Source organism: Ceratotherium simum, chromosome 3 (genome assembly GCF_057802395.1).
Source record: "Ceratotherium simum simum isolate JZ-2026a chromosome 3, ASM5780239v1, whole genome shotgun sequence".
In the NCBI taxonomy this organism is placed as follows: domain Eukaryota; kingdom Metazoa; phylum Chordata; class Mammalia; order Perissodactyla; family Rhinocerotidae; genus Ceratotherium; species Ceratotherium simum.
Genome location: NC_141902.1, coordinates 46,972,790 through 46,988,190, shown reverse-complemented (window position 1 = coordinate 46,988,190; position 15,401 = coordinate 46,972,790). Strand labels below are relative to the sequence as shown.

General features: G+C 35.2%; 1 protein-coding gene across 3 annotated transcripts in view; it reads left to right on the top strand.

The window, feature by feature from the left end:
* The window catches only part of DMXL2 (Dmx like 2), a 146,461-nt gene that overhangs the window by 114,479 nt on the left and 16,581 nt on the right, over positions 1-15,401 (top strand). For 2 of the 3 annotated variants that reach the window (XM_087427215.1, XM_087427225.1), the window contains exons 24-29: positions 1,166-2,247; positions 2,669-2,860; positions 4,692-4,768; positions 6,326-6,456; positions 8,256-8,504; positions 11,132-11,310. In XM_087427215.1, the coding sequence (XP_087283341.1) occupies positions 1,166-2,247; positions 2,669-2,860; positions 4,692-4,768; positions 6,326-6,456; positions 8,256-8,504; positions 11,132-11,310 (1,910 nt within the window). The remainder of the gene's footprint in view (positions 1-1,165; positions 2,248-2,668; positions 2,861-4,691; positions 4,769-6,325; positions 6,457-8,255; positions 8,505-11,131; positions 11,311-15,401) is intronic. The other variant, XM_087427218.1, reaches the window with a different exon arrangement.

Here is a 15,401-nt window from a genome sequence, read left to right as displayed (position 1 = left end):
ACTGCCTAGATCCTTTATTTCATCAGTGTTTGTAAAATGATGATATTCTAATTGTGCCATTTTATCCTTCCTTTATGAGCTGGAATACTTCTCCAGAGTGCAGTCTCCCTCGGCAACTGTTGGATTACTCTGAAGTCCAGTAGTATGTATAGGAAAGCAAATATAAATGTTTGATTCTTTCTCTTTATTTACCAGTTTTCAAAATAGTAGCTTGGTTCCCTTAGCATCCTATAAAGGTGACCAATTAGCTTTTATTTTTTTAAAGGTTATTTTGAACTCATAGATTTGTGTTTTAATCCATTGCAGTTTGTTATCATGGATGCTCAGATTATTCCATCTTTAACCAAAGGAAGCCTCTTCAAGTTCTTGAATCCTTTTGACATTATTCCTTGATAATTTCTTAGCTTTCTGGTACGGCAAGATGTTTCAGGTTCATCTTGTACATTTCCTGCCCCATACCTGGAAATGACCATTTCTGCAAAGAATCCTGCTTCCTTTTAGTGGGAAGTAATATTTAGAGACCACAGCCTGGACACCGGGATCCTCATTGCAAATTACTTATTTTAAAGTCACTTTATAGTTCTTCTCTGTGTGATTATGCTATCAACTTGATACACAGAATTATTTGTTTAATTTTGCTTTACTTTTTTGTGAATTTTTTTAAAATTTAATTTTCTTTAAAAATTATATAAAATGTTGACATGGTTTTGAAATAAAATATATAAAACCAAGATGTTTTCAGAGAAATCAAGCTTCTTTCCTGACCTCTCTACCCTGTTATTTCCTCCCTATTTAGGAAACCAGTTAAAAAATCCTTTTGTGTATATTTTCCTTTTATTTAAAAAATACAAGCAAATATACGTGTGTGTGTGTTTGTGAGCCCTCTCCACTTTCTTAGATAAAAGGTGGTTTACTATATACACTTTTCTGCACCTTGTTTTACTTAATGTATTCTGGCTGTCACTCCATAGCAACACATAAGGAAATTCTTTTTATTTCAGCTATGTAGTCTTACTGATTATGTGGATGTACCACAGTTTAACTTCTCCTAGGTTAATAGTTAAGTATCCTTCATTTTGAGCAAATGCTGACGTATTTTATTCTTTTGTAATAGAAGTACAAATTAACATAATACCTTGTGGTTGTATCTGTTTGATTTCTATAGTTATCATCAAATCTTGTAACCCAATGGTGTTTAGTTTCTACAACTACCTTCGAACACATCCTTTGCTGATTCGAAGAAACCTTGCCTCCCCTGAAGGAACTTTGGCAACCTTAGGTCTCAAAACTGAGAAAAACTTTGTTGATAAAATTAACCTCATAGAAAGAAAATTATTCTTTACCACTGCAAACGCTCATTTTAAAGTTGGATGCCCTGTTTTAGCCTTGGAGGTACTCTCCAAAATTCCAAAAGTTACCAAAATGTCTGCCTTACCTGCAAAAAAAGATCAGGCTGACTCCATTTCTGAAAAGATGGGTGATGTACCTTCAGGATCAAAAACTCAGAGTGATGGCGATAGAAGTTCTGGCATTGATTGGTCAAATGTAACTTCATCACAGTTTGACTGGAGTCAGCCAATAGTAAAAGTTGATGAGGAACCTCTTAATCTTGATTGGGGTGAAGAGCATGATAGTGCCTCAGAAGAAGAGGAAGAAGATGCTGTTGGTTTAGTAATGAAAAGTACCGATATCAGGGAAAAAGATAGACAAGAAGATCAGAAAGCCTCAGAGCCCAATATGTTATTGACCCCTCAGGAAGAGGATTGTCTTGAAGGTGACACTGAAGTTGATGTGATTGCTGAACAACTGAAATTCAGAGCTTGCTTAAAGATCCTTATGACTGAACTAAGAACATTGGCTACAGGTTATGAAGTAGATGGAGGAAAACTCAGATTTCAGCTCTATAACTGGCTTGAAAAGGAAATTGCTGCCTTGCATGAGATATGCAATCATGAATCAGTTATGAAAGAATATGCTGGTAAAACATATTCCAAAGTAGAGGGTGATCTTCTGGATCAGGAAGAAATGGTGGACAAACCAGATATATGTTCCTATGAGCGCCACCAAATAGAAAGACGGAGATTGCAGGCTAAACGAGAGCATGCAGAAAGACGAAAGTTGTGGTTGCAGAAAAACCAGGATCTCCTGAGAGTGTTTCTTAGTTACTGTAGCCTTCATGGGGCCCAAGGTGGTGGTCTGGCCTCAGTCAGGATGGAACTCAAATTTTTGCTACAAGAATCACAGCAGGTATGAACTTCACTTTTGTTTTCAATCTTGCTTATTTTAATAATTTCAGTAGCTCTTCCATTTATAGCTACAAAACTCTTTTTACTAGTTAATCTAAATATGTTCAGCTCCTCTATTCATAGGAGGCAGATATTTACACTATATGTAGGTCTTTTTAGACTACAGTTTTGGTAATTAGGAGCAGGCTTAAAAGCTTGAGAACACAGCTGTGTCATACTCATCTTTATATCTTCTGCATCTGGCGTAGTTCCTGATACAGATTGAGTGCTCAATCAGTTTTTGTAGAATGAGTGAATAAGTCCATGAACATATTGCTTTTATTCAAATGTTTATCACTGGTATTTTTATCATATAACTATTAATTGTTGTTTTCTCCTTCATTTTAACTACTTTGAAAAAAATAATCCGCTATCACCCACAGGAAACTACAGTGAAGCAGCTCCAGTCCCCGCTACCGTTGCCTACCACCCTGCCTCTGCTTTCAGCAAGTATTGCTTCAACAAAAACAGTCATAGCTAATCCTGTATTGTACTTAAATAATCACATCCATGATATACTTTATACTATTGTTCAGATGAAAACACCACCTCATCCCGGTATTGGAGATGTGAAGGTAATGTAAAGTTCATGATCGTTTGATATTGTACACACTGAGAAGGTAAATCTGTGACACTTGTCTTCCAGTTTGAACTTAGAGGAAATCTTTTAAAGTGCTCTTATGTGCTACCTTCTCAGTCCTGATCAGTTCAAGACTATTTGTCCAATGAATGTAATTTAAAAGTAAGCATTCTTCTTACTTCTGGAAAAGTTATTGTCTTCTTTTAAGACAAGCAAATACTTTTTTGATAATAAAATTAATTTTCTAGACAGCATTCTTGCCACTTAATATTCCTTTAGATCCTCCTTTCCTCCTAAATGAACCATTAAGTTAGAAATATTTATGACTGTTTGCTTATGTGCCAATATGTTATAAAAATATGTTTGGGGAATATCTTTGAGAGAACCATGACTGATCAGAAAGAGTCCCAGAGAAAGTGTCCTTGTTCCTTTTCCCCAGTGATTGTGTTTGCTGGAGGCTGTGCAGTAGTTAGGGGTGATCAGAGTTTTGGCAGAGTTACTACCCAAAATTAAGTCCATACCCTGTGCTGAAAACTTAGAAACGAATGGATTCTAAGAAACACTAGGGAGCTTGGCAGGATCTGGAGAGAGCTGATCAGACTTCCACTGTGCTGGCCTAAGTGTGTTTGTGCTATGCTTTTTCCAGTTCCAGTGGCTGATATCATTTCAGGTCCCCAACATTATTAGTTTTTATTTCTTTTTTTTGAAAGGCACGTTTAATCTTTGGTAGTACATTCTTCTGAAGTTCCCAAGATTTGCTTTTAGTCCATAGCATGAATTCATCTATATGGTATGTTAGCAGAGGTTACTGAAATTATTTGTTAGGTGAATATGGACATGTAGAAATGGCAATAAATGCCTATACATTCTAAGTAAACATTTCCAGTTCCTAGAAATTTGGATAAGGTTTTCAAAGAGTGTGAAACTATTTCTAAGGTCCCTTCAAATTTTAAAATTTTATGATTCTGAAAATGTTGATTCAGTATGGCATTTTAGGATATGGTTTTTCTATTGTATTGATAATTTTTAAACTTTTTTTTTTTTTTTTTAATTTTTTTTTTTTTTAAGATTTTATTTATTTATTTCCACCCCCCTCAAGCCCCAGTAGATAGTTGTATGTCATAGTTGCACATCCTTCTAGTTGCTGTATGTGGGACACGGCCTCAGCATGGCCAGAGAAGCGGTGCGTCGGTGCACGCCCGGGATCCGAACCCGAGCCGCCAGCAGCGGAGCGCGTGCACTTAACCACTAAGCCACGGGGCCGGCCCAAAAGCTTTCTAAATTTAAAATTCTAAGACTATGCACTGCTTATAAGTACTAAGTGAATTACTTGCTTTCTGGAAAATTAGCCATTTCACATAGTGATTGATATTTCTAAACATTTAATTCATTCTTAATGATAAGGTCAAGTCTTTATTTTCATCAAGAGGCATTTCATAAGGCAAATTTAAATAAAACCTCTGAAAATTGTATCCTTATTTTGGTTCTGGTTGTTTTTGAATGTTACTATTTAAGCCAATCATTAGCAGGCTGGGGTAGTCCCAGTAATATCAACATTGTCACTTGACTCATGGCCTGGTAAATGGTAGGCTCAAGGAAGTAAATCTTTGATAAAGATGTGTCTAATCAATTAGCTTTGTTGTGGGCATGCAAATTAAGTTGGGTGAGTGTTACTTTAGAAGTTTTAAAGTAGAGTTAGTGATCTCATATAGGATCTAGTCTTATTTATAATATTGCTAGTTTCTTGGGTATTTTCTACTTTTTAAGATATTACTATTGTGTAGAAATGTTAGTACAAAATGTAATTGTGGCTGTTTTGGTTTTAGGTGCACACACTTCATTCACTAGCAGCATCACTTTCTGCATCAATTTACCAAGCATTATGTGACAGTCATAGCTACAGGTAAAAAAAAATCACCCAAAATAGTATTAATACGACAAAAACATTAAACTGTCCCAGAGTTATATTAAGGTTCTATTTCCTAGGAACTGAAAAATCCTTTAATCTGACTGCCAGGTATACTTTAATAGATGAGACAGAATGAGAAATAAAATAATTATTTTTAGTTTAGCTGCCACCTAGTAACAACAGAGGCATACAGAAAATGCAAAATAGTAAATGGAAAGTATTGTTATCACCATCTTTTTTGTTTTCAAGAAAAGAAGTATTCACTATCCAAATTAGTTTATAATACGAAGTTTTCTGATTTTTTTTCCATGGGAACTATTTTAGCATCGGGTTAGCTTCTGTTTATTTAACTAGTTTTCAGTTGAAAGAGGAAATACTTTTAAAAAATGATAATGTACGTTCTGAATGTTGAATTATTAAAATCAATTTTACTTACCCATTTACATATAATATAAAAGTGTTTGTAAGTGATATCAATTAGAAGTAATGGTTTGAATTTTTCTAAATGTCAGATTGCCTTCATCAGTATATACTTTGCATTTTAATGACTAGGGTAGTGTAAATAGTAAGAAATTGATTCGCTTAGAAAGATGACCCAGATTTAAATGAATTATATTAATAAGTGAAAAGTTTATAATATAAATAGAATCACATTAAATTTATATTAAATATATGTCTAGATTTTTTTTTCTTGTAAATTCGGCAGCCTTTTTGGGAAGATTTGATATTGCTTAAGGAATTACTCCCTCATAAGGAGTTACTTTTTTTAGATGGCTTGTACTCTAATTTTAGCCTAATAAGGCCATGTCTAAGTAACTCCAAAGACTTGGAAATGTAAATAAGGAAAAAAAGAGTTTATTTAGTTGACTGTGGTCATATCATGATCAAACACAACTTGTTTGGTATCAGTCACTGGTTAAAATGGCACCAAATGAGAATTAAATCAATTTTTTTTAAATGCATATTTTCTAGTCTTTAGGCTATGATTGACTCTCAAGGGAGTCAGCTTTACTTTCTGCTTTTGCATTTTCCCCAACTCCGCAAAGATGAGGGAAGTAAATATTTAGGCACTTTTGGCTTTAGCATTAGTTATTTCTAAAATATGAGTCTCCAGGTTTTAGTTTATATTTTAGTTCAAGATTAAGCTCGCACAATTTTGCAGAGCTAAGAAATGGAACAAAATAGTACCCTGAAACTTTCTGTCTACTATATCCTAGTACCAACAGTAGTCTCCTTACCTCAGACTTTTTTTTAAAATAAAAATAGGTGAATATAGAAAAGATTTTAAAGTATTAAGTGGCATCTGGAAAAGATTTTAAAAGACTAAATGTCATCTACCCAATGTAGTAAAATTTGGTATTTTGTGTTAAAAAACTATCAATAAACATTTGTAACTCATTTCAAGAACTTTCTAAAATAAATTCTTATTAGAGCAGTGGATTCAGTTTTAAGAATTTTTTTTATTATAATCATCTAAAATAAAAATGTATAAAGTACAATTGCTTATTACCTCTGTCAGGACAGTAAATGACTGAACCTTATTTATTTTAGCAGTCAAACAGAAGGAAACCAGTTTACAGGAATGGCTTATCAAGGACTTCTTTTAAGTGATCGTCGAAGACTAAGGACGGAAAGCATTGAAGAACATGCAACACCAAATTCTTCTCCTGCTCAATGGCCTGGTGAGAATTTAAGTGGTTTTTTTTAATTGGCAGTTCCTTTTTAAAAAGCTACTAACTGATTTCCTGATTGTTGTTGTTAGTGGATTTGGTGAGTGGCTTTTTATTTGTTTGTTTTTGATGGTTTGTTTGATTTGTTTGTTTTTGTTGTGTGAAGATTCAGAAAGTTAAGGCTTCAAACACCAGCTGTGTTGACCAGTAAAAAAGCAAAGTTTAACATCCTTCATAAGGGTGAGCACATCCTCTTCCTTATCCTTAGAAATTCTGAATTAGAGTCTTGAAGAGCAATATCACAGAGCTATTTTCACAGAAATATTAGAGAGAATACAATTATTCTCAAGAGTGTAAATTTATATGTTAGGATAGGAGTGACCATTCTGTGGCACATATGTCATGCTCTTTGCCAATCCTTCTCTTTCTCTGGTTAGCTCTCTTTCTTGTTCTGTGCATCAGTTATTTCAAACCTTCTCCACTCTCTCAATACCCTTTCCTGGTCTACCACGTCATTTAATTTTTACTCTACTTGCTTTATAACTCTGAATTTACACATTAATGATCTTTGTGAAGAGTAGCAGTAGAAAGAAGTGACAAACTCAAAATGTGTATTTAAAATTCACTTAGGCAGAAGTTTCTAGAAACATAATGTTTTCATTTTAACTTTTTATTGAAATATTTTCAGACTTAGAAAAAGTTTCAAAAATAGTACAAAGAATTTTTGTGTAACCTTCACCCAGATTCCCCAAATGTTAACATTTTACCGTACTTCCTTTATCATTCATTCTCTGTGTCGGTCTCTCTCACTTTCCGTGTGTGTATGTGTGTGTATTTTTTTCTGAAATATTTGGAAGTTGCAGACATGATGCCCTTTTACATCTAAATATATCAGTGTGTCTTTCCTAAAAACGGACATTCTCTTACATAACCACAGTACAATTATCAAACTCAGCATCTTAACATTGATACATTACTGTTCTGTAATCTATAGACCTTGATAAAATTTCACCAGTTGTCCCACAGATGTCTTCCATGTAACATTTAGTTGTAATGTCTCATGAGTCTCCTCTGATATGGAGTAGTTCCTCATTCTTTCCTTGTCTCTCATGACTTTGACACTTTTGAAGTGTACTAGCCAATTATTTTTTAGAATGTCCCTCAATTTTTGTTTTTCTGATGTTTCCTTAACATTAGATTTAGGTTATGTATTTTTGGAACGGCTACTGCAAAAGAGATATTGTGCCCTTCTCAGTGCAGAATATCAAGATGTGCATGGTGTCAGTTTGTCCCATTTTACTGGTGCTATTAACTTTGATCACTTGGTAAGGTAGTTTCTGCCGGATTTCTCCTTTGTAAAGTTACTATTTTTTCGTTTGCAATTAATGAGTATCTTTTGAAGAGATAGTTTGAGACTCTGTAAAATATCATACTTTTACCCACTAATTTTAGCATCCAGTGATGATTCTTGCCTGAATCAGATATTACTGTGGAGATTATTAGATGGTGATTTTTCTAATTGTATCATTCCTTCTACTTATTAGTTGAAACTGTACTATAAGGAAGAGCTTTCTCTTCTCTCCTTTTTATTTATTTATTCATTCGTTTATTATATCAGTATAGACTAATGGATTCTTATTTTATTTTATAGGTTATAATCCATTCCTGTCATTTATTTTGTTGCTCAAATTATGGATATATATTTTTTGTATAATACAGATTCATAATTTTGGTTAAATTGCAAATTTGGATTCTTTTTCTCCTGGAGCTGTATGCTGATACACTTCTTATGATATTATATACCCTTACAGGTGTGAGCTCACTTATTAATCTCTTGAGTTCAGCCCAAGATGAAGACCAGCCAAAATTGAACATTTTATTGTGTGAAGCTGTTGTTGCTGTTTACTTAAGTTTATTGATACATGCTCTTGCCACAAATTCCTCCAATGAATTGTTTCGACTTGCAGCCCACCCGTTAAATAATCGAATGTGGGCTGCTGTTTTTGGAGGAGGTGTGAAACTTGTTGTGAAACCTCAAAGGCAATCAGAAAATATTTCAGGTAAGAAAATTTGATACCGATAATGTATGTAAATGAAAATAATTTCCAAGGTTAAAATAAAAGATTTTTTCATGTTTTAAGAATTTTTATTTTGAAAATCAGTGATGTTTAAAGTATAATCACTCTTGTTAGGATAGTAGATGACTAAACTCATGTTAGAATAAAAAGTATAGTTTCAGCTTAACATTTTTTAATAAACCAGGACAGATTTGAGAAGGATAAAAAAGAAATAGAGGAAAGGTAACGGTAAGTGAGGAGACAATGTCCTCACTTGAATTAGATGAAGAAGTTCCTATGTAAGACAAGTAAAGTAGGAGATCTTACCGCCTCCCGTTGCTTCCACTCCCATTGTATGTGGATGACTCTTATCTTCATCTTCCTACCTAGTTGTAGTCCACTTTAAATTTAATGTTTAATTTTTTATTTATTTTTTTCCCCCAAAGCCCCGGTAGATATCCACTTTAAATTTAAAAGTTTTCCCTTTAAATCACTTCTTTCTCTTCCTGAATTTTCTATTATTTTTTCATGGCAATACATTCATCAAATCATCCATGCTTAAAACCTCAGAGTACACATTCATGTTTGCATTCATTTAACACCTACTGTATGCCAGGCAGTGTTCTAGGCTTTGGAGATATGAGAGTGAACAAAACAGACAAATCCCTTACCTTCATGAAGCTTCCATCTAGTGGAGGTAAACACACAATAAACAAATTAACAAATAAATAATATTTCCGGTATAAGGACTATGATAAAAATGAAGCAGCGTAAGTGTAAAGAGAGTGATGAGGAAAAGAGGATAGGAACAGTTTAGTTAGGGTGGTCAGAAGACACATTTCTGTTGAGATAGCATTTGAGCAGAGTCCTAGGGAAGTCGGGAATCACACCATACCAATATCTGGGGCCAGAGAATTCGAGGCAGATGGAGCAGTGAGTGTAAGGGTCTTGAGGTGGGACTGAGTTTGGCCTTTTCCAGGAACAACTACAAAGGAGGCCGAAATGGCTATCATGAGCCGGGGGAGTGTGGTCAGAGATGAGATAAGTAGCTGGGGGAAAGGTCAGATAGGATTTCATGGATCATGGTGAAGACTTTAGTTGTTGTTCTAAAGAAAGGAAGGAAACTACTGGAGAGTTTTAAGCAGAGGAGTGACATAACCTGATTTAGCTTTTCAAAAGACCCACTCTAGCTGCTGTGTGGAGAAGGGACTGTGCAGCAAGCATTAAAGTAGGGAGCCCAGGTGGGAGGCTACTGTAATAGTCCACTTAAAAGATAATTGTAGTTACCATCAGGAATGAAAGGATAAGCAAAATGTGGTATATACGTACAATGCAGTGTTAGCCATAAAAAGGAACAAAGTACTAATACATGCTACAACCAGCAGGAACCTTGAAAATCCTATGCTAAATGAAAGAAGCCAGATACAAAAAGGTCACATATTGTATGATTCCAGTTATGTTAAGTATCCAGAATAGGTAAATCCATAGAGACAGAAAGCAGAGAGGTGGTTGCCATGGGCTAGGGGGAGAGAGGAATGGGCAGTGACTGCTTAACGGGTGTGGGGTTTTTATTTGGGGTGATGAGAATGCTTTGGAACTAGATAGAGATGGTGGTTGCACAGGACTGTGAATATACTAAATGCCACGGAATCCTATACTTCAATTAAAAAAAAGATAAAGGTGGTTTAGCCTCGGGTGGTAGTCATGGACAGAGTGAAAAGTGGTCATATTCTGGATATAGTTTGAGGTTAATGCTGATGGATTTGTTGATGAATTGTGTGTGGGATATGGGAGAAAGAGGAGTTGAGATAGAATTATCATTGTCTGTGATAGAGAGTTTTAGGAGAGGAGCAGTTGACTTCTACTTTCTGGCCCTCCACTATCCAATTAGTTCCTGAATCCTTTTGATATTTCTTTTATGTATTCATCACGCTTAACCCTTCCTCTCACTCTTTACCACCCAACAAACTAGTTCAGGCCCTTATGTCCTCTTCTTCCATCTTCCTCTCTAATTGATCAAGCAAACCATACCTCATCACGTGACTGGCTCAAGGAGTTTTAGTGAGAATCGCCGGAGGATAAGCTCCCAGCTTCATATCCACAGGCTAGTCCTGGCCTAACTCTAGAGTGTCCTTGTTTTTCCCCACCCTGACGCCTGTCCAGCAAAAGTAGTTTACTCCTCATTTCCCCACACCTGTGGCCATTTGTTTCTGTTGTCCCTTCCTCTTTTCACATTGAGCTTCTGCCCTTCTTTTTTAAGGCATGCTTTACATCCTACGTATTCAGTGACTCTTTCTTGACCAACAGAGCCGGAAATAATCCCTCAAGCACTCTCTTTACTTACTAAATATAGCATTTATTAATACATTGTATATAAATTACTTTAATCCTTATTCTCTATAGCACATAGGCTGCTTCACGGCAAGATATCCTTTTATACTCTGTCCTCATCTGCATCTCAGCCATGATTGCTAGAAAACTGATGCAGTAACCAGAAAAGTTTAGAAGTGCAGATGTAAGTAATTTAGTCCAGACTAAAGCATGGTAAGAGTAGGATGAAAAGAAAGGTTAACACTTAGAATTAATAATGGAAAATAAATGCTGGGGTTTTTCCTTCTATCTTTATTCAGCACCTCCAGTACCCTCTGAAGATATAGATAAACACCGTAGGAGATTTAACATGCGAATGCTGGTCCCTGGAAGACCTGTAAAAGATGCTACCCCACCACCAGTGCCTGCAGAAAGACCATCTTACAAAGAAAAGTTTATTCCTCCTGAACTTAGTATGTGGGATTATTTTGTTGCAAAGGTAAGGGGTGTGAGGAATGCGAGCTTTATGTCTGTCTGTTTTATTAACTCTCATGTATGCATCACAGAGGAATGATGGGGCAGCTTCTGGGTTGAATCACCATAGTTGACACATTTAATCTCTCAAGTCCAGAAACTGAATAGTCATTCAGGGATGATCAGATACTTGATATGGATGAGACAAAGTTGTATGGGATTTGGGTATAAACCAGAAGTCATTTTATTAACATATAATCAGCATCATCCTATTCTAGTGACTGGAATACTTGTATCTGCCATCTAGGTTCCCTTCATCTGATTATCAGTAGTTCCCTTGGTCAGCATAGAGCAGAAGGAGATGGATCGATATGTGGGGGTTTCATCAGGCCGTGGTGCGGCCCCATGACATGTCTCTGTTTCTCCAAAGCAGAGAAAACTTCTCTGGGACTCAGAATACTCGTGGCGACTACATGCATTATAGTCCCGTTTCGTACCGTATCGAATGCGGCGACTACATGCATGATAGTCCCGTTTCGTACCGTATCGAGTGCATGCTACTACTTTTCTGAACTTTGCTTTTTCAAGGTCATCACCTTCCTTCTCTTAATGTTTCTCTCTTTACATGTGTTAACACTGTTGTCATCTCGCTGTGTGTGCGCATAAGGGAATATATTTCCCATCATGTCTCTTCCCATTTTAAAATTTTTGTTAGGTCTCATCTTAGAGTTCTTGAGTTGCTGATCTCACTCTGTTTTTGGTAAGCTGAACTCATCTTTAAAAAGTCTTTCAAGGTGAGTTTTGAAGCTTTGTTTTTGTTATCTAAAGAGTTCGGTTATGCTAGTGGTTCTTAAAGTGTGTCCGCAGAACCGTCAGCATCAGCATCACCTAGGAACTTGTGGGAAATGCAAATTTTGGGGTCCCGCCTCGGACCTACTGATTCAGAAACTCTGGGAGTGGGAACCAACAATCTGTGTTTTAACAAGCCCTCCAGGTGATTCTGATCTATGCTGAGGTTTGAGGGCCTCTGGCTTAGGCAAATTGTGAGTGCAGATTTCCATTGTACACTCTATCAGGATTCTAGTTTCTACTTCCAGGATCATTCAGGCTTGTCCCTGAGGCTGCTGACTGGATTGCATTTACAGTCACGCGCCGCTTAATGATGGGGATGTGTTCTGAGAAATGCGTCGTTAGGCGATTTGGTCATGGTGCGAACATCACAGAGTGTACTTACGGAAACTTAGATGGTATGACCTACTACACACCTAGACCATATGGTACTACTTTTATGGGACCACCATCATTTATGTGTCCGTTGTTGACTGAAAGGTCATTATGTGGCACATGACTGTAATGGTATTTTGCCAATAAACCAGGGAATTAATGAAGTACTCTTAAAAATATTTAGGCAGTTCCCCCTTACCTTTCTCATTTGAAAATTTTCTTTGTCATTATGAAAGCCCATTGCATCATTAATGTGCATGATAACAATAAGATTTGTAATTGATAATGTGCCAACTTAATTTTCTTTTTTAAAAAATGTTTCTCCCTGATTAATATAAAGTTTTGAAAATTTGGAAAATGCAAAAATGTATAAAGAAGGGAAAAAAGCACTCCTCTACCCAAAGATAACTTTAACACTTCGGCAAATTTGCTTCCACTCTTTTATCCTCATATTTTAAAAACTGTATAACTGGATCAGTATATGTAGTTTAAATTTGATTTTTTCAATTGATATTACAAGATCAACAATTTCTCACACTATTAAAAACGTATCATAGCTGTCATTAAAAAGACACACCTTTATTATGGAAAACTTCAAACATACGAATATACAAAAGTAGGGATAATAGCATATGAGTCCTTATCCATCATCATCCAGTTTCAAACGTTATCAATTCATGGACAAGCTTGTTTCATTTATACTTCTTCCCACTCCCCAGATTGTTTGGAAGCAAATCCAGACATCGTGAAATTTTATTCATAAATATTTCATTATTTTTAAAAAGAAGGATTTTTGAACAGAACCACACTAGCATTATCTCACTCATGCACACACACGTAAAATTCCTTAATATCATCAAGTATCCAGAAAGTGTTCACATTTTCCCAATTGTATCTTCAGTGTTTTTGAACAATTAGTTTGTTAAATCAGAATCCAAAATAATATTCATATGTTGCAATTGGTTGATATGTCTTAAGTCTCTTTTAATCTATATGTTCTTCTTCTCTCTCTCTTTTTTAAATTTACCCTTTTTTTGCCCCCCAAAGAATTTGTCCTGTAGAATTGCTCAACGGGTTTTGCTGATGGCACCCCCGTTTTGTTCTTCTGAACACGTTCTTCTGGTTCCTGTATTTCCTGTAAAGTGAAAGTTAAATCTAGAGGCTTTATCAGCTTCCGTTCTGACTGGATAGGGAAAGAGGAGGGCAGGATTACTTCCTGAGTGGTTTTTGTATTTCCATCAGGAAGCACTCTGTTTGTGATGTTAGTTGATGATTTTTGCCTAAACCCATTATTTCAATGGGAGTTTAAAAATATAATAGTATCCACTCATTCATTCTTCATTTCTTTGCTGGAATACTTCCCTGCATCAGTTTATTTGGTTACCCTGACATACATTTTGAATGAGAAAGACAGGATAAATGCTTTCTTCTTTGCTTTTATGTACCAGCTTTCAAAGTGATGAGTTGATTCTCTACTGTCCTTCAGAGAAGGCCAGTGAGTTTTGTTATTAGTTTTGTCATGATCTTATGAATTTAAGCATATTTTATGTGTTTTAATCCATTGCAGTTATTATTCTATGGATTCTCAGATTATCCCTTCTTTGCCAGTGAGAGCCTTTTCCACTTGGCTCCTGAATCTTTTTGAGAAGTATTTCAGTAGGCATTGCCTTTCCTTCCTTTTAGTTTGTTACTCTAGGCTAATCTTATACATTTCCTGCCCTAGACTGGGAACAACCATTTCTCCAAAGAACCTGGTTCCTTTTTGTGGGAAATAAATGATATTTAGAAACCACAGTTGGGTGTAGGGGTGCTCACTGTTACTGGATTGATCATTGTTTCTGGATAAGTATCATTTCAAATGACCAAATAACTATTCAGTTTGATGAATGTACTATAGTTTACATAATAATTTGCCTATCCGATATTTGCTGTATTTCTTTTTTCATTGTTGTAAATAATGCTGAGATTAATATCTTTTTAGATAAGCTTTGTTCATGTTCTGATTATTTCATTAAGAAGTACTGAGTCAAAGGGTCTAAACTGAAATAAGGTTTTTGATACATATCTACAGATTACTTTCCAGATTACTGATTTATACTGTCTTGAGAATGGTGAGAGAGTGCATCTGACTTTGCCCTCATTAACATTAAGTAGTCCTTTTTCATTCTTGTTAATGTGATAGATTAAATAATTTTTATTTCCTATTAGTGACATCAAAAATTTTAATAATCTTATTGCCATTTGATTTTTTACTTTGAGGAATTGACTGTTTATATTCTTAACTAAATTATCTATTGGGATTGTAGTGTTTTTCCTTACTTTTTGTGGACTATTTATTAAGGATATATCATCAATGTATCTTATTTGCGAAGCTTTTTCCAGTTGGTTATTTGCTTTTTAATTTTGTTTATGATTTTTCGACATACAGAAGTTTTTAAAAGTCTATTTAGTCATATCTATTCACTTTTCTTTATGACTTGTTACATTGTTTTTAAGCAGGGAAAGTCTTTTCCACTAATAAGTGTTTACTTTTATTTTATCTCTTCCTTCTCTGTTTATTCCTCCTGTTCTTCTTCCTTCTTCTTAACTTTTAACTATCTTGTTTATCTGGAATAAAGGGAGGATCAGACTGTGTCGCCCTCTTTACCTTCTGTCCCTACACTTAGCTAACTAGTCCTTCTTTTCTTCCCACTGACTTATGATGTTATCTTTGTCATAGATTAATTTCTTTTTTGGACTATATTTTTCTATCGATCAATTGCTAGACTGTACTTCTTTTGATTACTTATTTTAATATCTACTAAGAAATGGTACCTTTCACTTTAAAAATATTTCTTGTCTAATCTTATCTATTTTTTCTCCCTATGAACTTTAGAATCATTATCAAGTGTC